Source organism: Danio rerio, chromosome 6 (assembly GCF_049306965.1).
Source record: "Danio rerio strain Tuebingen ecotype United States chromosome 6, GRCz12tu, whole genome shotgun sequence".
NCBI classification, from domain to species: domain Eukaryota; kingdom Metazoa; phylum Chordata; class Actinopteri; order Cypriniformes; family Danionidae; genus Danio; species Danio rerio.
In genome coordinates, this window is record NC_133181.1 from 29,642,501 (window position 1) to 29,668,877 (window position 26,377).

General features: G+C 34.3%; 1 protein-coding gene across 41 annotated transcripts in view; it reads left to right on the forward strand.

The window, feature by feature from the left end:
* The first annotated feature begins 2,106 nt into the window (after window positions 1-2,106).
* The window catches only part of kif1aa (kinesin family member 1Aa), a 117,709-nt gene continuing 93,438 nt past the window's right edge, over window positions 2,107-26,377 (forward strand). For all 41 annotated transcript variants that reach the window (XM_021477120.3, XM_021477121.3, XM_021477124.3 and 38 more), the window contains exons 1-2: window positions 2,107-2,366; window positions 7,858-8,019. In XM_021477120.3, the coding sequence (XP_021332795.2) occupies window positions 7,914-8,019 (106 nt within the window). In that variant the 5' untranslated portion in view covers window positions 2,107-2,366; window positions 7,858-7,913. The remainder of the gene's footprint in view (window positions 2,367-7,857; window positions 8,020-26,377) is intronic.

The following is a 26,377-nucleotide window of genomic DNA, read 5'->3' on the forward strand; positions in this document are numbered from 1 at the left end:
TGTTACATGGATTTACTGGATTTGTGGGGAGAGCAAAGTCCAATTTGTGCTAATAGTTTGTGAACTGAGAAAGTAATCCCACTAGAAAGCTGATTTTCCTCAACAGATAGCTTAAATGAAAGGCCAAAATGAGGTCAAATATTTCAACAATAAAGAGTAAATGATATTGTATTACTGTGCCTTATAATGTTTTATAACCAGCAATTTCTGACGAAAATACTTGTCATGCAAAAATTTCAAGGAAGTGAAGCAAAATAATAATAGATTAGGTTTAGTATAGGGGTTGGCAACCCCTTGCTTAGTTGGCAAAACGACATGTTAATATAAGGTCTATATTTAGGCCTAGCCTATATATATATATTCTAAATTATTTTGTTACACATCAAGCAGTGTTTCAAAGACAACAACCTTTATAATGGTGTTCTACTTGTAAAATGTGACTGGAAAAAGTTTTAATATCACTAATACCACTTCTTGTCTATTTCCCAGGGGTGGCAATTAACATTTGTTTGGAATTTTGGCACTCATATCAACAAGTCTTTGTAGCGTTATTAATTCAGTAATTTTATTATCTTTAATTAATTGTCTTCTGACCATCAGCACAAATGTTTTACTGCAAATAATATGAGATTGAAAGTCATATACCAACGTGATGTGGCTCACCATTGTTCCCTGTGAAAAATAAAGGCCCGTTCACATTGGTACGCTTTTTGCTCATATTTTCCATCGATGTTTAAATCTTCATGACTAAATAAAGTCTGCCATTGTGATCGTGCACACCAACGCTCAAAACACCAGGCGTAAACGTGTCATTTTTATAGAACCGCCTCATGCTCGTTTTTTTTGTTTTGCCGCACCGTATCAAAACCTTCTTCAATAATCAGGTTGCCATTTTTCTTCACGGGCACGGAGCTGCTGAAATTACAGTAAACAGCACTTGGAGGCGCTCAAGCTTAAAACTGTCAATGCGAGCGCATATTGAAGAAGATGCCCAGAGGCCATATGAACGTGGAGCTGCATATTGTATTGGTGAACCAAATTCATTCCTTCATCGCTAGAGCTGGAGCTGCTACTTGAACCATCCATGCTTGTTCGAATCGTCAGTAACTTTAACAACAAACCTGACAACTTTCTATCTTCTTTTTCTGTTACACGCAGGTGTCAGAAGCTTAAAGTTGTGTTATTTTTTGCACATTTTCAGTCCAGCAAATTTATTTTAGGCTATGTAGAGCTGTGTGTGTGTGTGTGTGTGTGTGTATGTGTGTGTGTGTGTGTGTGTGTGTGTGTGTGTGTGTGTGTGTGTGTGTGTGTGTGTGTGTGTGTGTGTTTCAATAATTAGGGGTATGGTCTAGTCTTATAGTGGTTTATGAGGACATGTCTGATGTCCTTGTAATTCATAACACTTAAACATAATACTATAACAATGTTTTGACATTCAAATTTTGCCAGGTTGTCTGTGAGTTTTATTTTTTATTTTTTATACAGTATAAAATACATTACACCTCTGAAGAGTCTCTGTAAACCTCCAATTGCGATGTGTTTGTGTGTGTGTGTGTGTGTGTGTGTGTAATCATGTACATGTTCATTGCATTGTGAGAACCAAATGTCCCCTCAAGTAAATCCATTCCAGTAATCTGATCTTCTGGGGACATTTTAGACACAGTAGGCTCATAAATCCTACAGAATTATTAAGTATTTTGAAAAAAATAAAAATGCAGAATGTTGTTTATTTCATGAGGGCTGTGTTTAGCTGTAGGGTCAGGTAAGAGCATACAATATACAGCCTTTAGAGTTAAAAATTCATTATATCTATGAGAAGTCCCCATAACACATGAAAACCCAGTGCGCATGCGTGTGTTGTACTCCATGGTGTGAGTGTGTACATGTGTGTGTGTGTGTGTCCTACTCCACAGGGAATCTAATCTCCATCCCCCACACCCCCCTTCTCTCTCTCCCTCTCTCTCTCTTTCTCTCTCTCTCTCTTTCTCTCTCTCTCTCTCTCTCTCTCTCTCTCTCTCTCTCTCTCTACTGCATTGATGCTTCTGCCCTCCTCAGTGATGATGTCACTGGTTCAGCCAGTCTCAGCATCACAGCTCTAGGCAGAGCCAGCAGAGCCATTTTGGCTTCTACATTACAGAACACTCAAAGATCTCTCCTCCAAGAAGCAGGCCTTAGCGGGCATCCGGCTACACGATATCCCTCTGTGGAGCAAATAAAGGATCTTCTGTTTAACCAAGGGAAACCCAGACTGATTTTTTCCATATCAGAGGAAGAGCAGAAAAAGGAAAATTTGAGAAGGCAGCGGTGGGAGCTGACTCTGTAGAGTCAATAGCTGAGAGCTGCATCAGAGGATCACCATTGTAGAGGTAAGAGTTTTTTTCCATTGTCGGCTCGTTCTAGAGGACAATGCAGTATTAATGAGCCTCTGTGTGTTTATTTGGTGTTGGGTCACCAGGGTGGGACTGCTGTGGGGTGCGGCCATTCAGAGCCTGTCAACAAATCCAGACATTATTATTATGACAGTGTGTAATTTTTTTTTTTTTTTTAGAATTGGAGCAGATGTTGTTTGTCATTAATGGCCTTCTGTCCTTGTGTACATATTTCTAAGTGCGGCTGAGATAAATGCCGTGTCATTCATTGTCTCAAGCTGAAGCTGGCAGCCACACAGTAATGCCTTCAGGATAGAGGTAATGGATCACGATTTGAGAGAGTGCAGAGAAGTGCATAACTCCATGCCAAAATTCATTATTATTAAAGTAAGTTTGGTCAATTCTGGCATTGCAAGATTATGGAATTATATCCCTGTGTGTTCTGAGAGCACTGTTTAAAGGATGTTAGGCACAATTAATGATTTATGCATATTTCTTAACACTTAAAGACAAGAAGATTGATGCCAAATTAAAAAGGGCACTTAGAATATTTTTTTATATTATGATTTTATGATTTGCACTGCAAAACACTTACAGTATTCTTTCTTGATTTGACCCTTAAAATAAATTGCTCTGGTCTAACAATTTAGTAAAACTTGTTCAATATGTTTTTTTTAACGTGATAATGTAATATTTGAGGTTTTCTGACCTTAAATATTGAAAACAATATTTGTATATTTATACAGGTGTGTTTGTGTGTGCACTTTCCAAATTTATTCAACAATGACCTGTTATTTCCTACAAATAAATGGTGTAAATGATAATATTAACTCATAAAATTACTTTTGCTGCTTGTTCAAAAAACTCTTATTTAAAATTAGTTTTTTTTGGGAAAACTTAATTGTTTTATGTTCAATTTACTTAAACTTGTAAAAACAATTAAGTTATTTTAAATAATTTGTTTTGGGACAGCATAAAGCAATTTTTTGAAACAGCATTTTTACAGTATTTTTAAAAATTGAGAATAAAGGAATATTTGGAAAACACAGATTTTTGATCAAGAAAAAAATAAACACATCAATGTCAATTTCTGGAAAAAAAAAAAAAAAAAAAAAAAAAATATATATATATATATATATATATATATATATATATATATATATATATATATATATATATATTAAAGCAAGTATTAAGGCTGTACTCAAACCCTTAGTTCAAAATATCTTTAAATAAGGAGAAACTAAGATTTTTCAAGTGGTATGTGTATATTTCAGGTTGCATGGCAACATTTTTACAATCATCTTATCAGCACTTACAATGCTGTGGATGGAGTGCAACAGATCCAACCTTAATTGTGATGTACTATATGAACTAAATAAATCTATAATAAATCTATAAATCTGGGGTCGCCACATCGGAATGAACCGATAACTTATTCAGCACTTTTTTACGCAGCTGATGCCCTTCCAGCAGCAACCCATCCCTGGGAAACATTCATTCACACCCATTCACACTCATACACTACAGACAATTTAGCTTACCCAATTCACCTGTACTACATGTCTTTAGACTGTGGGGGAAACCGGAGCACCCGGAGGAAACCCACACGAACGCGGGGAGAACATGCAAACTCCACACAGAAATGCCAACTTACCCAGCTGAGGCTTGAACAAGCGACCTTCGTGCTGTGAGGCGACAGCACTGCCTACTGCGCCACCGCGTCGCCTGCGTGAAACAGATTTTTTAAAATATAAATTTGGTGCTCGAAGGATTATCAATGAGCAATTCTAGGCAAAGGCAGGTGCATCTTGACTCGCGTATTCAGTATTGAACACTATTGTGTTTTAAATGTTTTTATTGTAAGTTCAGTATAAAATGTAAAAAATTTTTAATAATTATTAATATGATTTTTTTTCTATTTATTTTTAAATATTAATAAATAAGGTAATTACCATAGCAACTTTATTGTGATAGTTTGGTATATTTACCTTTGGCCCTCCACCCTCAATCAAGTTTGGTTTTTCGCCCTTCAAAAGAAAAAAATTGGGCACCCCTGCTTTATATACACATTATTTGACTTGCAGCTGCCTTGTCACTTTTCATTTGCTGTCTTTTTACATTTCTAATTCACTAATTCGATTCATAGTTACACTTTGTTATTTACAATGGGCATGAAAATGTTCATTAATCAAAGTGCAAGTCATATTATTCCATGCAATATAAATGTAATTTCATCTTTATCACTTATTCATTATCTCAATATCTCTAAAAATGGCCGCCTTTCTGAATTGTAAATGTCTAAGAAGACTATAGGGAGTAACAGGACAGTTTGAATCCTCTCCGACACGCCAGGATGTGACTCAGCGTGATGTCAGTCTTAATTGAACATTGCAGAATTTTGCTCATAGGATATCTCTGAATGAGCTCATCCACATTCATTCAAATGAACCTCTTAGTAATTGAAGCAACATCTTAATAAATGAAAGTAGAACTATAAAAATGGCTGTGATATTTAATGGTAAATAACTGTAAAATGCTAAGATTAAAATATGTATTGACATTCATTTTCATAATATATACATTGAATAATCAAAAATGAATTGCATGACACTTTGTTTAAACGTTGCTATGATTTTTTCAGTCATGTACATTAGTACAATGTTGACATTTCTTTTATGATTTCAGTCATATTTTAAATTTTAATGGTGTAATTCTGCAACCGTAGCTGCCTTTTCTACTGTAAATTTCACAGAGTGTGTTTTACAGCAAGATTGAGGTTTACAGGCCATAAATCTCTTCTAGCACATTAATTTTACCTCCATTTTGGTGTGGCCAAGAGGCTGAGTTTGTGGCGTCCAGCTCTGTTTTTGAGCCATTGTAATCCTAGGAAGCGAACTGACATTTAGCCAGCCCTGCACTTCTTTTGTTGCTGCCGGGCCGAGTGTCTCTGGATCTGTAGCTGACCGTGCATGATCCTTTTACGGTGAGGTCATATACTGTAAACACCATCCTGTTATGGTTGGAAATATTGAGTCGTTTTGGATATATATTTTCACCTCATCACTAAAATCATCCCTCTTGCTTTTCTGGCTTTTCATTCTGTTCATGCCAATTTTTTTCTTACAGCAGATTCAACATGAAATTATTCTCATCGTTGCTATAGTGATGGGCAGCTAAGATTTACAGGCTTCCCGAAAGTTGCTGTAATTTAATTTCCAACGGGGAAGGGTTTAAATCAATATTTCTCGGCTGATACACTGTATAGTAATGGAAGTACAACATGCTGTAAGTTAGATCTTTTTCTTATTTGCACAAGAGCTACTCATACATGCAGAAGATAAAATGATAAAATAAATTAATTTGATTCTGTGTGCAATTATTAGCATGTACATTCTAAATATTTTATATTACCTTCCTACATTCTACAAAACCTCTTACCCTGTAGTCCGTTTATAATAATAATAATAATGTATATGTGTTATATTAATATAAATAATAAAAATTCCCAAAAGGCTTCCCGGAAGCTGCAATTTCCATTGGGGAAGGGTTTAAATCATTATTTCTAGGCTGATATACTGTATAGTAATGAAAGTACAAAATAAGTTAAACCTTTTTCTTATTTGCTGAAAAACTACTCATAGATGCAGAAATATTTTTACAATTATGAAGTAGATTAATTTAAATCTGTGTGCAATTATTAAAATGTACATTCTCAATATTATATATTATATTCCTCCAATCTCCATAATTTATCCTTTAGCCAATTATTATTATTAATAATTATATATATATATATATATATATATATATATATATATATATATATATATATATATATATATATATATATATATATATATATATATATATATATATATATACAGTTGAAGTCAGAATTATTAGCCCCCTTTTCATTTTTATTTTCTTTTTTTAATATTTCCCAAATGATGTTTAACAGAGCATTGACATTTTCACATTATGTCGGATAATATTTTTTCTTCTGGAGAAAGTCTTATTTGTTTTATTTCGGCAAGAATAAAAGTAGTTATTAATTTTTTTAAAAACATTTTTGGGACATAATTATTAGCCCCTTTAAGCTAATTTTTTTTCAATAATCTACAGAACAAACCATCATCATACAATAACTTGCCTAATTACCCTAACCTGCCTAGTTAACCTTATTAACCTAGTTAAGCCTTTTAATGTCACTTTAAGCTGCATAGAAGTGTCTTGAAAAATATCAAGCAAAATATTATTTACTGTCATCATGACAAAGATAAAATAAATTAGTTATTAGAAATAAGTTTTTAAAACTATTTTGTTTAGAAATGTGCTGAAACAATCTTCCCTCTATTAAACAGAAATTGGGGAAAAAAATAAACAAGGGCGCTAATAATACAGGGGGGCTAATAATTCTGACTTCAGCTGTATATATATATATATATATATATATATATATATATATATATATATAATATATATATATATATATATATATATATATATATATATATATATATATATATATATATATATATATATATATATAATATAATTAATTATAGTTGTAATTCTAAAAAAATATATATTTAAAATGTGTAATATATAAAAAAATTATGATATTAATATAATAGCTTTTGTTTTAAATTATAATTGTCTTATTAATTATTATTGAATATTGTTTTAATGCTAAAAGCAAAAAGACATTTTATAAAACTGAAATATTTCATAAATGTCAAAAATCAGCCTTACTGTCATTTCGATGTCATGTAGGCAGTTAACATTGTTTCTCATTGATCCCCACAGAAGGGCAAACAAAATAGGAGTAGTAATAACCAAATCTACTATTAATACATAATAATAATAACAATAGTAATAATAGCAATACATTTAGCTCCAAGCAGCAATTAAGGGGCCAAGCAGCCCAGAGGCCAAAAGCAACAAGGTTATTCAGTAGCATCAGATCATGCGAAACGATGACTTTTTAAATACATATGAAGTATGTTTACTTAAAATATCAGAACATCATGAAAACAGTTAACAATATAGTTTGCACTACTTAACTGATAAAATAGCAGGTATTATTTGTGTATAAAGAGATATATAACTATATAACAAAAAAATGTGTTATTTCTACTCAAATTTGAGAAAGGATAGACAAATCTAGTCATTGGGTTGAATTTAATAAAAAAATCAGGATATTTTCACCTAAATGTGTAATAAAATAACCCAGAATGAATTGGGTAGGCTAAAATTGTGTATGAATGAGAGTGTGCGGGTTTTCCCCAGTGATGGGTTGCAGCTGGAAGGGCATCGGCTGTGTAAAAACATATGCTGGATAAGTTGTTGGTTCATTCTGCTCTGGCGACTAAGTTGAAAAGAAAATGAATGAATAATTGAATAACCCAGTATATCTTGGAGTGTATAAAGATCTTCGAGTTTAACCTGGAATCGGTGTTTTAATCCTTCATGTTTGTCTTGACAGGTGAGCAGTGACCTGAACGTTTAAAGGAGGGCTCTGAACACACAGACGGAGGCACCATGGCAGGGGCCTCGGTGAAGGTGGCGGTGAGAGTTCGTCCCTTTAACTCTCGGGAGATCGGTAAAGAGTCTAAATGCATCATCCAGATGTCCGGAAACACAACCAGTAAGTACCCACTTGCACCTGAGACCCAGTGCTTTATCCTAAGTTTATATCCTGAGTTTATAGAGCTGACTGCTGTATTCACTTGTGTTTATGAATGTTTGACCTCATTGGTGAGGGTTTCATAAGGGCAGCCATTTTGGTAGGATGTGGGACAGTTAATCAGTGAACTAGAGTTGCCAGTGAATTTCATCCGACATTAATTTCATTGTCGCTTATTAATCTAATGTGGCTACAGAAACCAAGAGTTATTAAAAAGGCTTGTTGAGATGAACTTGTCACTGCTGAAGGGAAACGATTTTAACAAGCACAAAGATGTAGTTACTAGTGATCAATTTTGCTTTGCTGTTTTTTGACAGTTGTTACGCAAGCACTTGTTAATTAGTGTTCACTTTCAAGGGAACAAATGTGGAGACATTAGTTTTTTTTTCTTAAGAATGTGGAGTAAAACCACACTAAAACAAGAGATTTATAGGATATTTGCTTTCGGGGATAGATTACCCTAGAATTTAAAAAATGTACTCGTCATTTACTCACCCTGAAGTGGTTTTAAACCTTTTTGAGTTTTCTTTTTTTTAATGGACACAAATTAAGATATTTAAAAAAAAATGTTGGAAACTTGTAATCATTGACTTCAGTATAGAAAATCAAATGCTATGAAAAGTTAATGGTTGCAGGTTTTTAGCATTTCTTTAAATAGCTTTTTTTTCTGTTTATGAAAAACTCAAACAGGTTTGTGAAAATGAAGGATAAGTAAATGATGACAGAATTTTCAGTTTTGGGTGAACTATCCCTAAATAAGAATATGTGTTTGTGTATGCTTTTCAGTTATTAAAATTAATGTTAAGTAATACCTTTTATGGACAGTGGAGCATATTGTGCTGTTAAGTAAGGTAAAAAAAGGGTGATCATATAGCCAGAGTTCAAGTAAAAGTAAAAGTAGATTTTATATGATAAAATCAATATAATTTACAAAAGAATTTTTTGTATTATTAACATCACACTTATTGTCACTCCTGATCAATTTAACACACCCTTGTTAAATAAAAATCTTTACAATTATTTAAAATCTTACTGACCCAATACTTTTGAACAGTAAGATTTTACATACCATGCATATATTTTCACACCTTGCTACTGGAAATTGGTCAGTGAGTGTTTAACAAACTGTGCTTTCGTTCTGTAATAAGACACTTGCACATGCTAGTATATTATTGTTGCAAAAAAATCAATCCCAAATGAAGTTAAAAGGTTTTCAGCCAGTTAATGTGTGATTATTATGATTGATTATTTCTTGTCAAGAAAACACTGCACTTATTTGAAAAGCTAGGTAGCTAACTGAATAGAAAAAAAAAGATAAATACTTGGTTAACCTTTGCAAACTATCAGAGATGGTCCAAAATGCAGGGTTCCACACAATTTATTCCAGAACACAGATTAATTAAGTTAACATAACAAATTTAAGAAGATCTCAAAAATTCAAATGTTTTAGCTCAACTTAGTTTGAACAAGCTGCAAAGACTTTACTTAATCACTTTACTTAATCACTAAAAGTGAGTAACCCGCTGACATAAAGTTGACACTTTATAATTATTTAAAATAAGTAAACCCGTTCCCTCAAAAAGTTGAATGAACATAGTTTTTTACTATTATGCTCATACAGTTGCAATTAGAATTATTCACCCCCTTTGATTTTTTTTTTTTTTTTTTCCAAATGATGTTTAACAGAGCAAGGAAATTTTCACAGTATGTCTGATAATATTTTTTTCTTCAGGAGAAAGTCTTATTTGTTTTATTTTGGCTAGAATAAAAACAGTGCTTCATTTTTTAAAAATCATTTCAAGGTCAATATTATTAGCCCCTTCAAGCAATATTTTTTTCGATAGTCTACAGAAAAAATCATCGTTGTACAATAACTTGACTAATAACCCTAACCTGCCTAGTTAGTTAAGCCTTTAAATGTCACTTTAAGCTGTGTAGAAGTATACGTAGAAAATTATCTAATAAAATATTATTTACTGTCATCATGGCAAAGCTAAAATAAGTCAGTTATTAGAAATGATTTATTAAAACTATTATGTTTAGAAATGTGTTGAAAAAATCTTCTCTCCGTTAAACAGAAATGGAGCAAAAAAATAAACAGGAGGGCTAATAATTCAGGGGTGCTAAGAATTATGAATTCAACTGTATATCTTTTACTTATAAATTTTAAGTGAACAGCATTACTCACTTTTTTGAGTTAAGTCAACTAATCACTTTAAAAGCAATGAGTTTACTCACTTTTTAAAAGTACAGACAATTAACTGCTTTTTACAATTAAAATAAAATGATAAAAACAAGTACCAATATTGAAATAGGAAGTAGAAGATGACATATATTATATTATAAGATATATTATGAATATGATTTTAAAATGAAATTTGGATATAATTGTACTGGCACTTAGTACGCTTAGTACAATTCTATAATAACGCCAACATAAGAGCAGCATAAGAGTTTATGGTTGGGAGTTTGTGTGGAGAATTAAGGGAACTGATCGCTGGCTGGAGAGAGATTTGATTTCTAATCTGCCTGGCTGGGCGAAACCATTGGTCAATAATAGATGAGAACTTGTGAAATATTTAGACTTTGGCCTAATTTAGCTTCCTCCCTTCCACCTTGTGTTGCTTAAGAAAAGCAGTGTGTCCACTGTCATCTCTTCACCTGAGATAGGTCTTTATAAAGTCTTGAAGGGCACATCAAACATTGAGCTACAAACCGCAGTAGGTCAAGATAAACTGCAGTATATAGTTGGTTTTACCTTAATCTGTGTAAAATCAGTTACAAAAGGATCTTGATGATAGTGGAATGTAATTTTACACCATAGTATTGCTGTACAGCTCAGGTCAAGAGTTTTCGGTCTGGCTAATCTGTCAAAAAATGTTCAAGCTTTTATGGAGATTTTGTAAATGTGGCAGAGCAACGACAGTGAAGATAAAAGCTTCTAATTATTTTGTGAGCCTTGAACAAAAGAGAAACGAGGCATCAAAATGCACAAGAAACACTTACTGTCATTGTAAATGGATTGTGTTAGTCAACATGTGTTGACTGTGTTGGACATCATCATTTAGTCCATCTTCCATCAACTTAAGCTGCAATGAATAAATATCTATATAATATTATATAACCGCAAAAATTACGGTTAGTTGTACATAAAATCTTACATGCTGTTAGTGATATTATATATTTAACATTTGTTTTGATTTCTTACATAATATTTTCAATGTGTCTATAGTAAGTTTATAAACTGTTTATGTGTAAACAGAATTATTTGTGCCTATCTATGAATGCTAATTCATCCAGGATGATATTTCTTTGTACATTAAGTGCACTTCTCATGGTCATAAACACTTTTCTCACCATCTGCACATGAATTCTGACTGACTTGAAGCGTGTCTTGTTGACACGTTGCTAAGTTGAACATCTGCATTCGTATGTGCAGCTGGTAGTGCCCAATTAAAATAACTTTGATTAATATTACATAAGAAAACTTGTGTAGTGGGATCTTGAAAATGTTATCTGTTTAATGAGCAGATTTACTTTTTCCCAGATGATGTTGTTTATTTTCTTCATGAAATAAGTAAAGCTTGTTCTAAAGGATTATTTTGAAGTTTAAATTCTCACCACCAACATGCATCATGTTGGTCCTTTTTACACAAGGAAGACTCATCCCTGTTTTTTTCAATCGCACTGTACAACATTATATGATCAATTAGTCATGACAGCATACGTTTTAGTTCATTGTAACATATTAAACTAGGTTAAAAATGTTCTAACTTTATTTTATAAGTTATGCAAGCTGTTTTAAGTCAGTTTGACATAAGTTCAGTGGATTCAGCTAATTAATTTGATTCGGCTGAAAAATTTAAGACTAACAGTTTTTTTTTTTTTTTTTTTTTACAGTGCAGTTATGTTTGTGTTGAATATTGTGAAATAAGCTTGCACAATTTACATACAGAATTGGAATTGAAGTTATGAATTGAACTTATTATTTTTTTTTTTACTAAATTAAATGTATTGGACAATAAACAATCTCAGGAATTGTGTTTTTTTTTGGCTTATTTTTAATAAGTACAATGTTTAAAGATTGGTAAAACATAAAGAAAGACTTTAAAAAGGGATTACTAACTTTACTTAAAAAAGTAAAAACCTGTTGACTTAAAAGCGACAATTGAAAGTGTTGTCAATTTAATTTATTACAGTTTTCATTTATAAATTAAGCTGAAAAAATAGCTTGATCCAGTAATTTGATCCAGTATTTTTATTTTTTTAGTGTGTGGATATTACAGCAAAAAACATTTAAAAATTAAATGCAAAATATGTAACCTGTGCGTATAAGTACACATTTACAAAATCCAGCGCTGTGCATACAAGTGAATGTTTACTTTGAACTTTAACAGAGCCATTGTTTTTACACTACAATCCTCCAAACCAGTGCACAGAACAACATCAATGTGAATTGCAAGATTACCTGCGAGGACAGCCTGTGTGGTTTGTCTGTGTCTATTCAGAGTCCACTCAAAGATCTTTTCAAAGCCCTCCACACAATCGCCAGGATGCTTAAAGCGATCTGTATAAAAGGCCCAGTGGAGTGAGTAATGGAAGTGATCTATTCAAAATCTAATGTGAGAGACAATTAATTAGTTAATATGTTTGACCTTCTTCTGTCTTGTATATAACGTTTTGAATGCGTTCTGTAAGTAAAAAAGGCAGTTGAATCGCATGTTAAAAATGAACAAATATGCATTAAGACACATGCAAGAACACATCTGAATTGCTTTGTAGAACGCTGCTCTTTGCTACATTAAAAGCCAGACTTGGTATATGGCAAGCCAGCCGATGATGTCATGAAAGAGCCTTTCTAGTCAGCTGTAATTTGGAGAGAAGCCAGTCCCAGTCCCAGTCTAAGGGTGTAAATAACTGGTTGTTAGTGGGAGTTGGAGCCCGGAGAGTGTCTTTTGTACTCCATGCTGCCTGCTTTGTCGCCGCTGCCAGCTTGAGATGGGTCAATAGCCGAGTTCCCACAAAGCTGGAGAATGGAGGAAAGCTGAGTGATTGGCAGCTCTGACTGCTTTAAGCCACCCAGCTATCACTGAGGCACCATTGGGCCACTCACATAGGCCTTCGAGTTCTTATAAAAGGGTTTCCTTTTTGTAGGAAATTGTTGCATTACTGAGCCGCAGCAGATTTTAGCCGTTCCCTGTGAGAAATCTAATGTAAGATTCAGTTTAATGGTTTCTAAAATCTTCAATGGTGCGGGATTTTTATTGGTCTCAGTAGTGCTGTGATGTTCTGAGTGTGTGATGTTCTCAGTGATACTGTGGTGATTATACATGTGGTAGACGTCCATTTAGAAAGGATACCAAATTATCCATTTGATGAACCCGTATCGTTGATGTTTCAGAGAGAGTTCGATTGCCATGTTGATCAAAGCCCTAAGTGATTGTACTCCCATCACATGACTCTCAGAATTGCTTTCTCTTTATTGATTGAGACTGCTGTGGATGAATAGGGAGTCTTCAGCTTGTTACAGAGCCCAGATCTTTGATTAATGTAGACCTGTGCTGTTTTTTCTTGTTTATGATTATAATCCTCATGAGATTTTGAGTGAAAGCTGTGACATTAGTGATCTTTAATTTCAGACTCAACAACAGACATTACAGGCAAGAGAATGGTGCCTGTTATAACACTGACGAGGCATAGTAAAGTCACACAGCAGGACTTTGATGCTAAATTTATGACACTGCCAGACCATCATCAGAGGCAATATGATTCACTGCAAGGCAATTAATTGAATGTCTGCAAGCGTTTTATACTCATTGACCAAGGACTAGTGAACCTCAATTCTTGCCCTAACTCAAAACAAAAATGGACCCTTGGACCACAAGACCAGTCATAAGTTTAATTTTCATGAAACTAGGATTTATACACTACCGGTCAAAAGTTTGGGGTTAGTATGTTTTTTAAATGTTTTAAAATAAGCTTCTCCTGCTCACCAAGGCTGAATTTATTTAATCAAAAATACAGTACAAATTGTAAAATTGTGAAATGTTATTGCGCTATAAAATAACTGTTCCAAAGTAGTTTATCATTTAATTTATTTAATATCATTTAAATTATTAATTTATTCCAGTGATTATATAGACTAATTTTCAGCTTCATTACTCCAGTCTTCAGAGTCACATGATCCTTCAGAAATCATTAATAGTATTAATTATTATTGTCATTCGTCCATTCATTCATTCATTTTCTTTTTGGCTAAGTTCCTTTATTAATTTGGGGTCGCCACAGCAGAATGAACCACCAACTTATCCAGCATATGTTTTACTCAGCCGATGTTCTTTCAGCAGCAACCCAACACTGGAAAATATTATTATTGCTGTTATTAATGTTATTATTAGTGATTGTAATAGTAATAAAAGCAATAATGACTGGAGTAGTTGATTCTACACTCAATAATAATGCAGTTTTTGAAATTTTATAATTTTATAATTTTTTAATAACATTATATATTTTTTTACATTTAATGAATGCCGCCTTGATGAACAGAATAATTACCTATTAGACTGATGATGTATATCACATTAAAGCTGAATAAATATATATTTTATTGGTGTGTACTTTATTAGGATAGAACAACATATAACCAATATACAATTATTTAAAATCTGCAATGTGAGAGTTCAAATTGCCATGAGAGTTCAATTGCCTTTAAAGTAATCTGTGAAGTGCTTAACAATGCGTGTTACAAATTAAAATGATTAATATAGTATATTAGGAGTGGTTGATTAATCAAAAATTAATCAAAATGGACATTCAGAACCTATAATCAATCAAATATTTTCAGGTCTAATTTTTTCAATTACATTTCCACCCATCTGTGGAGGCACGTGACCTGGCTCTGTTAAGGCTGATTTATACTTCTGCGTTAAATGCACGGGTGTGGTCCGTTGCAGTGTAATGGAAACTACACAAGAGATGCCTTGAGATGGCATGTTTTCCATTACAATAAAATTATTATTTACATTAAAATATTTGCTTACAGAATATGAAAATGTTATAACATTATTTACAGGATATACCAGAGTTATTTAATTTAGAAGAGATACTGCTTATTTTATACTGCTAGAAATTCAAAAACATTGAACATAATTAATTTTTTTTCCAAAAGTACAAGCCATTTATTTTATCCTTTTTTAAAAGAAAAAAAGTAACTGTTAGTTTCAGGTCATTTGTGTTTTAATTTCAGTTGTTTAACATTGATGTTAAATAAACAATCATAGATAGTAGATAGTGTGTGTTTCCTTTAATTATTTTAGAATCAAGTAATGCTCCCTTCATTAAAAAAATCTCTCACTTGTAATATGTGAGCATACTTACTGTACAAAACTTATCAGTGAACTTTGAGGGCAAAAAAAAAAAAAAAATCTTTTAATAATAGTTATCGAGTTAAAATGTTTAATTAATCAGGATTTTGATTTTAGGCCAAATCTCCCAGCCCTATAATATGTTTGTGATATATTAAATTCTTAATTCCACAATCCCAATAAAGGCTTTGAATGTAAACATGACTTGACAAAAATGTATTTGATATAGTCGTCAGAATGAGCACTATGGCCATTCTAGTAGTTATATAATTTTGGTCTTCATCTTCCTTGACAATTTTGACTAAGATCTGGTCTGATTCAGTTTTTTTTTTCCTGATACATGATTAGTTGTAATAAAAAAAATGAGTGCTGATCTAATGGAAAAATATATTCACACATTCAGTAAGTTGAAACTAGAATCTCCATCTCACTGCACTGCACTGCACTGCACACACAAACGTCAGCAGTCTCCATATCATCCTCTGGGCATCAAAAGTGATTAAAAATCCACCTCCTTATTGGGTTTGTGCATTTACTGCTTCAGTCATGACTCTGATGTAACCATTGGAGAGAAGGGTGAATGTGAATCATAGTTATTATTGAGAGCTGGTGATGAGAGAATAGAAGTCTGTTAGTCACAGCATTAGAAAATATTTGACGATTTTCTTTTTTTCTTTTATTTATTAAGTGTATTTTAACAACCTTCTTCCTGCTAGAATACTCTATGTCAGAGGCATGAAATCAGACGCCATGAGTGCCATGAATAATTCAAGCAGTGGCATCTCAAGGTTAGCGTCATTAGCTCTGATTGGTTTGATTGGTTAGTGAAGACCAAACCCATCACAGTTTCCAGAATGTGACCTGCTTGACTCCTAGCAACAGGCATGTGCTAGTAAGAATACTTAATGTATTCAGTTAACAATACCATAGTGACTACACTTAACCACCATTCATCACCACTCAGCTTAATGTCTGTTAAAGGTTTTGCTTTATTGTACAAAACTAAAACAAAACATATTTTGTATTTTCTTATTGTAGATCAAAATTAGACAACTGTTTATGAAGACAAAAAATACATAATTAAAATGAGCAGTATTACACGAGTAGCAGTGCGATATGGCTGTATATCGGCACTGGTGGGAGGAGTGCATTGACACATGACCACAGGTCTCGTGCCGTAGTGTTCCATCAGGGACGATATACATCCATATTGCACTGTGACGAGTGTGATATTGTGTTTACACAACAGTTTGATGGCATAATTGTGTATATAAAAAAGAAAATCAAACACAGAGAGTCTAAAAACCCTTTTGCAAGAAGAACTACTTTCTTCCACAATTCATTGATATCTGCAGCTGATGTCAGAACAGCAGAAACCGTTGCTACTTCACCAATGTCACTTTAGACTAATGGCTGCCGACACACTGTATCTCCAAAATTACAAATATTTTAAAATAGACACTATGTCTATAAATAAACTGCATAGTTGCAATCTAAACAACTACATTCTCATCTAAAAAGCTTCAACAGTTCATTATGTTTTCCAACAGCAGCAATATTTGTCAAACTGTAGAGTTTGCTCTGCTTGTTGCTGTATGTGAGCGAAGTAATACACAAGGGTGAAGGGTGAAAAAGCTGTACGAGTGCTGTTATTTGCAGAATATCACTCAGCTATCAACCAATCAGATTCAAGAATCATACAGAACTTTTGTATAGTCTTCATTATCAAATGTTTTTGTGTGTGTTTTAATTGTTTCTTCATTGTAACAGTATTTTACCAAAAAACCAAGGTAATTAAAGGTACTTAAAAACCCTAATAAACGGTGTTTAAAAAAATGTCGATAATATCAATTGCTGTGTCCATCCACCTGTTTTTATTCACAGCTTGGAATATTGCATAAAAATGCTTAATGGAAATGCCAAGATGTGCATACATTATGAAAATGTGCATAAAGAATGTATGCGCACAACTGAGTAGGATAAACTGTTTATCTGATAGGAACTAATGTGCATATACTACGATGGAAACAAATAAATTTCAGGATGAAAAAAAGTCATGTGATTTTGTTTTATCAGATCATGTCATAACAAAAATAGGGGCACTGGCCATGTTGCACAACATCTGAAATGTTGTCTTGGTCATTAAGAAATCCCTTAGTCTAAGCTATAGTCTGTCATGGGATGTACAGATTCACATGAAGTTTATTAAAGGAAAGTTGTGCAGGCAATGGTCACAAACAAGAACAAACAGGAGCATAAATGTAATCCAAAAAGCGAGGTAAAAAACAGGCGAATGGTCAGGCTAGGCAGCAAATAATCAAACACGATAAACAAGCAAAAGGTCAAAAACACTGGAAGACTAGACAAGGGAAACCGCTTTGTACTGTTTACAGAAAAAGTGCAATCAGTGGGAAAACAGGAACTGGTGAGTGTAAGGTGCATGCTGGGAGTTGTAGTTTGTTACTGTGACGTGTGTGTGTGTGTGTGTGTGTGTGTGTCTGTAGTTCTCCAGCGATCTGCAAGAATTATATTACTGGTTATCGTAACATTACCTCCCAGAGCTTCTGTGCTCCAAAAGAATGGTTCCACGCCTCCAAAAGCCACAGTATGTTCATTGCGTTTTGTCTTCTGAAGTGCAGATCATTTATAATATAAGAGAAAAGGCTCATGGTGGCTTTTCCTACCACAGCAAATTTCACTTTTATTTTTGATATTTGTTGCCAGTTGATAGGGAAGTAATGCTTTTTTTCTTTTTGGATAGAAAGTGTGCTTTATTTGCAAATTATTAAATCTAATAAATCTAATTTGCATCTCTGGATAGAAACATAGCTAATGATTGCAGCACAAAGAAAGGTTAAGTTAAAAAAAAAAAATCTGAAGTTTAAAGCAGTTAATAACGAGTTGAATGACTTTGAATGACATAGAACCTCACTACTCCCCCACAGACACATCTAGTTTCCACTGGACATCACTAACTAGTCTCTCATCAGACATCACTAGTCCCTCAATCTGCTCCGTTGTGATATTGATAGGATTTTTGTCAGTCTCTTTCATAGTTTATTGACTGCAGTGGGTTTCTTAACCCCTAACATTTAGCCAAGGGTTCTCCAGCGATTTTCATTTAGGCTTGGATCAGGATTCTAGGTTCATCATTTCATTATTTCAGTGATTCAGCATTAATGGACTGCTAGAACTGTTTTGCTGTGATAGGCCTCCTTGTCCTGCAAGACAATTGCTTACTGACTGAGTAATGAATGTCTGCAAAGAATCACATGTTTGCATACACTGCATTTACTCTATCATGTATCTGTTTAAGAGGCCAAATTCCTGCTGCAGAAAACATCAAACCTTTACCTTTTCTCCTCCTCCTTTCAATGACTTCAGTGCATATTTTGACTTCAGTCTTTTCTCAATTTAATGAAGGATAATTTTTCCGTTCAGATCAAAATAAATAAATTAGCTTTCATCACTGAAGTGAACTTTGGACCAACTGTTATTTTTTCTGCCCTTTCTGGTGAGAGGTTTGGCCACTGCTGTTCTTTCAGTTTAAATTCTCACTCAACATTGAGTTGTTTGTGGATGACCCACCTTTTGGGGGGACTTCAGTGAGTTTTTGACATAGTGAAAATACTTTAGAAAGCACTCTTGAAAGATTTGGAATGACCAAATTTTTAGCTACAATTGTTTACTCCATTGGGCTTCTTCTGAAGGCATTATTTGAAAAAACAAGTGCAGAGAAACATTTTTTTTTTTTTTTGCTTTTTTAACACTGGGACTACCAGAAATCCATAAATACTAGTGTGGCCTTAATAGTTATTCTGTTTGCCATAAGACTTCATATTGTCTTTATACTGTATCATGTTTTTTTCAAAGCTTCTATTAAGATCTTAAAATTAATCTTTGAATGTTTGTTATCCTATTTTATGAAGTCATTACCCTAAAAACATTGTTTTTGTAATATAGTCTAAATATGTACAAATTAGATTACCTGCAAAGGTGCATACCTCACTTTCTCAGGGAAACAACAGAGCTTGCTTTTTTGTTGTCTTGAAAGACTTGTCTGAGGGATGTTTTTATAAGCAGAATGTTGCAAGGCAGCAGAGGCAAACATACAAAGGCACAGGAATAAATAGCGGATACTAAAATCCCTTTAAGGCAAGTCATTTATTCGGAGGCTATCTTTAAAACTGCCTCTCAATCAGTATGCTTCTGCATTCTGTTTGAATGGGGAAACAACAAATTCTCCAAAATTGTTTGATAAGTTTACGATTAATTCCATATTAGGAATCATCAATCAAATAAACAACAACTGTCTCTTTAGTTTCATCTCTAAATGTTCGAATCACAAAAAATCTGCCGAAACTCATCTGGTCTGAGCCCCTTCCCTGGAGTATCGTCAGTTTGAAGACCTTTTTCTTAGAACGCAAAATTACTCATTATTCTTTTTGTGTGTGCGCAAGGAGGATGCTAAGAACTTTCGGTCGGCACCTTGATGCATATAAAGAGTCACATTTGGACAGCTTTGAAATGATAGTTTTAATCTATTTTACTTGCTTTTAATGTCTTTGAACCAATACAGCAGTCGGTCAACACCACCTCCTGGACTGATTTTAAAAAGGTGATCTAGGGAGATGGAAAACAACATATGCAAGGTATTTTTCCCTTGTTGCCAGACAGCATCTTGTTCTGTTTAAATGAAGCCTCGTCATCGCTAAAGTGAACATTTTCTCTTTCTTTCAAATATATAACCAACACAAACAAATGTTATTCACCAAAATGTTTGACACATACATAGCTTGTACTGTTTCACTAACACAGTGGTCACCAAACTTGTTCCTGGAGGGCCGGTGTCCTGCACATTTTAGCTCCAACCCTAATCAAACACACCTGAACAAGCTAATCAAGGTCTAACTAGGTATACTTGAAACATCCAGGCAGGTGTGTTGAGGCTAGTTGCAGCTAAACCCTGCAGGGACACCGGCCCTCCAGGACCGAGATTGGTGACCCCTGCACTAACACATTGATCGAATAAGTGTCACAAAGAGTAAATAAAGTGGCACATAACTGCTACCAATTAGAATCAACAAGCAAATCAGCCATGCTGGACGCACTAGAACCGTATCTGACAGAAGTATAACAGCTTTAACACACGTCTTTCTTTTCAAATCAAAGTTTTGCATTACAAAAAAACTCTGTAAGCCACTGAAAACCGCATTGACACCCAGTTGAGAAATGCTGCTCTGGCTGATGACAATTTTTAACGGAGGTTCTAAGCCCTCTACCAGAAGGCGCTGTTCACTAAGGCACCCTCTATTCAGCAATGAAGAAAAAGGTCATAGTGAGTGCTGATTGGCTCTGGTACTTGTAGCTTCATTTGCCATATTGATTGTTACACTTTTCCTCATTCAAAAATATACGAGTGACATTTCTTGCATATTCTATAGTCTTTGGCGGATACTAAATGCTAGTGGTCAATTACAAAATTATAGAAATACTCTGAACTTATTTGTGTTTTGTAATTGTGTAAAATAACCAACACAGGCTCATTGTGAAAACGTAGTCCCTTGGACGTTTCTGTAGACCTTGAATTATGTAGCCAGAGGTACGCATGGCTGCATTTCTTTTTTTAAGCGAACGCTACGGGTCGGTATGACGCGGTTCCTTTTCACGCTTACCAGCTGACCGCTTACTTCTATGTGGAGGGCTTTTCCCACCACAACCAGTTTGTCCAGTTAGCTCCTCGTGTACATCGGCGGACTTGAGACACAGAGAGGAGTTGACCACTCAAAGACTCTTTGAGTCCGGGGAAGAGCGGTTCCAAAAATCAGGTAAGACAAAAACAGAATCCAAAAATAAAACGAACAAGTGAATAACAGCGTGAGAATGTGGTAAAATCTGAAAACGTGGTAAAAATCAGACGAGGGGATTTCTCTTTCTGGACAGCTTTTGTAAATCGTTGGTTGTGTTTAGGAAAGGAGGAGGGTGGGTCAGTCATTCATTTTGTAATTCAGTCAGTCAGACAGACAGTCAGTCGACAGCGGCCTCTGGTTGGTTTATGCGAGAACAGCACGGGCATGAACGCCACTCGCGAGAGAAGTTTGAGATGTGAAAAAGTGCACACAGCGGCCTCTTGTGTATTCACGAAAACAAAAACTGAGCAAATACGTAACTTCAGGGACGTATTTCGCGATCTCCAGAAACGTCCACAGGACTACGTTTTCAGAATGAACCTGGGTTGAAAAAAACAGTGTTAAATCGAAATATACACATGTAAAAGTCAGAGTACAATAGTTATATAAGTTTTAGTTTAAAATATATTATTTAATTTAAATTAAATTAAATTTAAAATGTATTTTTAAAATGACTGCCTCATTAGTTAACGCATTCCTCCTCCTCCATTTACTTTGGCACACACATCCAAACACAATTTTGCAACTAGCAAAAGGAGTAGATGTAACATGGCAGTTTATACAGATGACGCATGATGTCCCCTGGGCTATGCACTGCTATTATTATAACTCATATACTCTGATGAACAGCCCGTACTGCACTGCCCTTGGGAGCGGTGAACACAGATGTATAGACCGGGTAAAAGGGTCTGTCCCTTTTACCGACAGAAGTGAATGAATTATTTCACTCTAGCAAGTTAAGTGCAGTCGGCCATTTTAGAACAGGGCTTTCTGTGTTGTATAATGTGGCCTGAAGGATGTTGCTTTTAATGTATCTGATCGCCAGATTCAGGTTAAAATGTCTTTTGATATAAAATTGTGGGAGAGTGTGTAAATAAAACCATGTATTTCTGATATTTCTGCTTATTTTAGAGGACATTTCTTCCACTGGTAAATGAATTACACATGCTTATTTGTGGGGTTGTCTGGGTGATTTAGTTAGCAGAGGAATTGATTTATTTTCAGGCATTAGCTTTGCTTGAGTGATAGATTTGAAAAGTAGAACAGGGATTTAAAGGAGGGATTATGCAACGACTTGTCCTTCTGTTACTTGACAGCTGTGTGTGTGTGTTTGTGTGTGTGTGTGTTTGTAAAATGTTTTATATATTTAACTGGTGTTCTGGCATCTATGAGGTTTAAAAACATTTTCTTCCTTGCTCTAAGATACAGAATTGAAATGATACAGTCCTGTAGTCACATACAGTTGACGTCAGAATTATTAGCCCCCTGATTATTATTATAAATTTGTTTAACGGAAAGAAGATTTTGTTCAACACATTTCTAACCATAATAGTTTTAATAACTCATTTCTAATAAATGATTTATTTTACCTTTGTCATGATGCCAGTAAATAATATTTGACTAGATATTTTTCAAGACACTTCTAAAAAGCTTAAAGTGACGTTTAAAGGCTTAACTAGGGTAACTGGGTTAACTTGGCAGGTTAGGGTAATTAGGCAAGTTATTGTATTACGATGGTTTGTTCTGTAGACGAAAAAAAAAAATTAAAAGGGCTAATAATTTTGACCCTAAAATGATTTTAAAAAATAAATAAAACTGCTTTTATTCTAGCCAAAATAAAAAAAATAAGACTTACTTAAGACTTTGTAAGAAAAAATATTATCAGACATCCTGTGAACATTTCCTTGCTCTATTAAATGTCATTTGGGAAATATTCAAAAAAGAAAACAAAATTCAAAGTGGGGAAAATCATTCTGACTTCAACTGTATATAATTCAAGGATGCCAAAATATTTAAGGTTATTTTATGAAGCTGAATGAAAACGTTTGTAATTTAAATCATGCTTTGTATGCATAATTTAGAGAGTTTTTGTAACTGAAGATCTGTGTTTATGAGGCAGACTGTTGTTAATGTGCTTATATAGCACTGTTTCTGTAAGTTTGTTATTTTTAGTGTAAATAATAGTTGTTAAATGGCTTTTTCTTATACTGTTAAATATTTTTTGCTCATATTTACAGTGGGGGGAATAAGTATTCAACTCGTCACCATTTTTCTTAGAAAACATATTTCTAAAGGTGCTGTTGGCTTGAAATTAAAATTTTCACCAGATGTAACAACCAAAGAAGTCAATATAAGCAAAGAAAACTATATTAATTCATTTACAAATGAAGTTATATGTAATAAAATTAATTGACTCAGGAAAAAAGTATTGAACACACGAAGAAAGAAAGATGAAGAAAGGCAGTGAAAGCCCAGACTGCAGCTGAAATCTCTCAGTAGTTTTTCAGCAACCCTCTGCCCTTCATCATTGTAAATTAATATTAGCTGCTTCAGTCCAACATTTACATTATCGAGATGATGAAGACAAAACCATGGTGGACACTTTAGCAATAAAATTATCCAAAACACAAATATGGAAACTCTCAAATGGTTTCAGAAAATAAAAAATCTAACTGTAGATTGGCCCACCCAATGACTTGACCTAAACCTAATAGAAAATACGAAATAAAGATCAGATTTGATAGTCGAGACCCACAGAACAAAAAAGTTTTTTACACACTGTTCAAGTATGTGTAAACTCACACCGGAACAACGCATGTGACTTTATTCTGAGTCGTCTTTAAGCTGCCATCACCAAAAAAGCCATTTAAATAAAGTATTAAATGCATTTCAGTAGTTCGCTACTTTCTCCTTGTTCCATTTCTTTGTTAATACACATAACAATTATGTAAGATTTTTGTTTGTTTTGTTTTGTTTTATTTTTATGTTTGTATTGTTTGAATTTTTACCAAAATCTGGTTTGATTCCATGTCAACAGCTCCTTTAGAATAATTTTCACAGAAAAAAAGACATGTTCAATACTTTTTCCCTCACTGTAAATAAAAGGTGTATGTTTTTATTTTATTATTATTATTATCAGTTGTACTCTAAGTGAACACACAAGCATTTTTCAGAAAATACAATATTTACTAAAGCTTCATATGAATTCCAAAGAAATTGGGATCTGTACAAATTTGTTAAAGGGATCGTTCCCCAAAAATGAAAGTTTTGGAAACCGTTGAACACAGAAGTATAGATATAAATTCACATACACAGTTGAAACCAGAAGTTTACATACACTGCATAAAAAGGCACATAACTAAACTTTTTCTCTTTTAGGTTAGTTAGGATTATCAAATTTGTTTCTGTTATGCTTAACAGCAGTATATTGAGAGAGATATTTTTGGAGAAATTTTAAAAGTCAAGTTTACATACAAAAAGATTATTATGCCTCTAAAAAAGCTCAGATGATGGTGTCAAGGTTTTGGAAGTTTCTGATTGGCTAATTGACAAAATTTGAGTTGGAGGCACAACTGTAGAATAATATTTAAGGAAAACCTCAAACACACTGCTTCCTTGTGTGACAACATGGGGAAATCAACAAGCCAGAATCTCAAAAAAAAAAAAAGGAAGAAAAAAAAAGCCAGATTACAATTTGCTAAATTACACTTTTTTGGAAACATGTCCTGTGGTCTGATGGAACTAATGCTGAGTTCAGACTGCATGATTTGGAAAGTAATCGTGTAACAGATGTTTTCACACTGCATGACTATCTGGCGTTTTGTCGCTGCTTTTTTTTTACACTGCAAGATGGCTCGATGACGGGGTTTCACATTGCATGATTTTAAAATAGGAAGAATTACCGACAACTTTGTTAAAACTAGGTCTCACAGCCAAAAACATGTAGTATATCCTTTGTTTTTAACTACATAACGAGAAAGAAGCCTTTAGTTTCTAAACTTTTTTTTTTTTACTTTCTGTTTGACACGTCAAACAGACAAGGGTGCTCCTGTCAAACCTCCACTAGTTTTTCCTTTGTTTCTTGGGTCCAAATAAATAAAAAATGAGCGCTTTTTTAACTTGTCCCTCAACCTCCCGCTGGCCTGCAGGTACACACACACACACACGCAAGTGAATGCTGCTCTCTCATTGGCTGTAGGTAGTCGCCAATGTTATTTTTAGTCAAAACTCATTTCACATGGCATGATTTGAATCACCGACAGCTCCAGATATTCAGCATGCCAAATATCTCACAGGCATTGGCGACTCATCGGCGATTCTATCAGATCGCATCTTTGATAGTTCATACAGTGTGATTGTCACTCGAGGACCGATTTGCCTGTGATTTCAGGCATTTGCCTGCAATTTTCTCAAAACCAGTCGGCGAGTCAAAATCGGGGCTAAAATCATGCAGTTTGAACTCAGCATAAGATTGAACTGTTTGGCCATAATGACCAGTGTTGCATTTGGATGACAAAGGGGAAAGCTTACAAGCCTAGGAACACCATCCCAACTGTATAGTGTGGAGGTGGCAGCATCATGTTGTGGGGCTGTTTTGCTGCAGGAGGGGACTGGTCCACTTCGCAGCATAGATGGCATCATGAAGAAAAAACAGTATGTAGAAATACCAAAGCAACATCTTAAGACATCAGCCAGGAAATTAAAACTTGGCCACAAATGGGTCTTTCAAACAGACCATTACCCTAACGCCTGTGTCACACCGCAAGCGTCAGCGGCGCGTGAGCAGAGCGTGAGCAGCGCGTGTGTTTTCGGCGTCCATGTTAACAGATTAGAGCTTTCATACCGCACGCAGCAGCAGCGCGTCAGAGCGAGGCGTGAGCGTCGCCGAAGCAGCAGTGCAGCGATAGTTTCGGCGCTGGGTCTATTTTTGACGCGCTGCTCACGCTCAATTAAAGTGACAGTGCATTGAGAATGACCAAAACACATTGAATGACAGTAAAAACTAACAATTTTACCCAATAAATACGTTAATAATGTCAAATGGTTTATATATAGTCATTCAAATGAACTTAAAACGATTAAAAACGGCAACAAACATTTATTTAGGCCCGAACTACAAAACCAAATGTAAAACTATTTTACTATCAGTTTTGCTTAAGTTGCACACTAGTGTTGTAGGAGAGGGGAAATGGAATATTTACGGGATTTGTAGTCCATAGCGAAGTGTATTGTGGGTAGTGTAGTGCGACACGCATGCTGGATTAT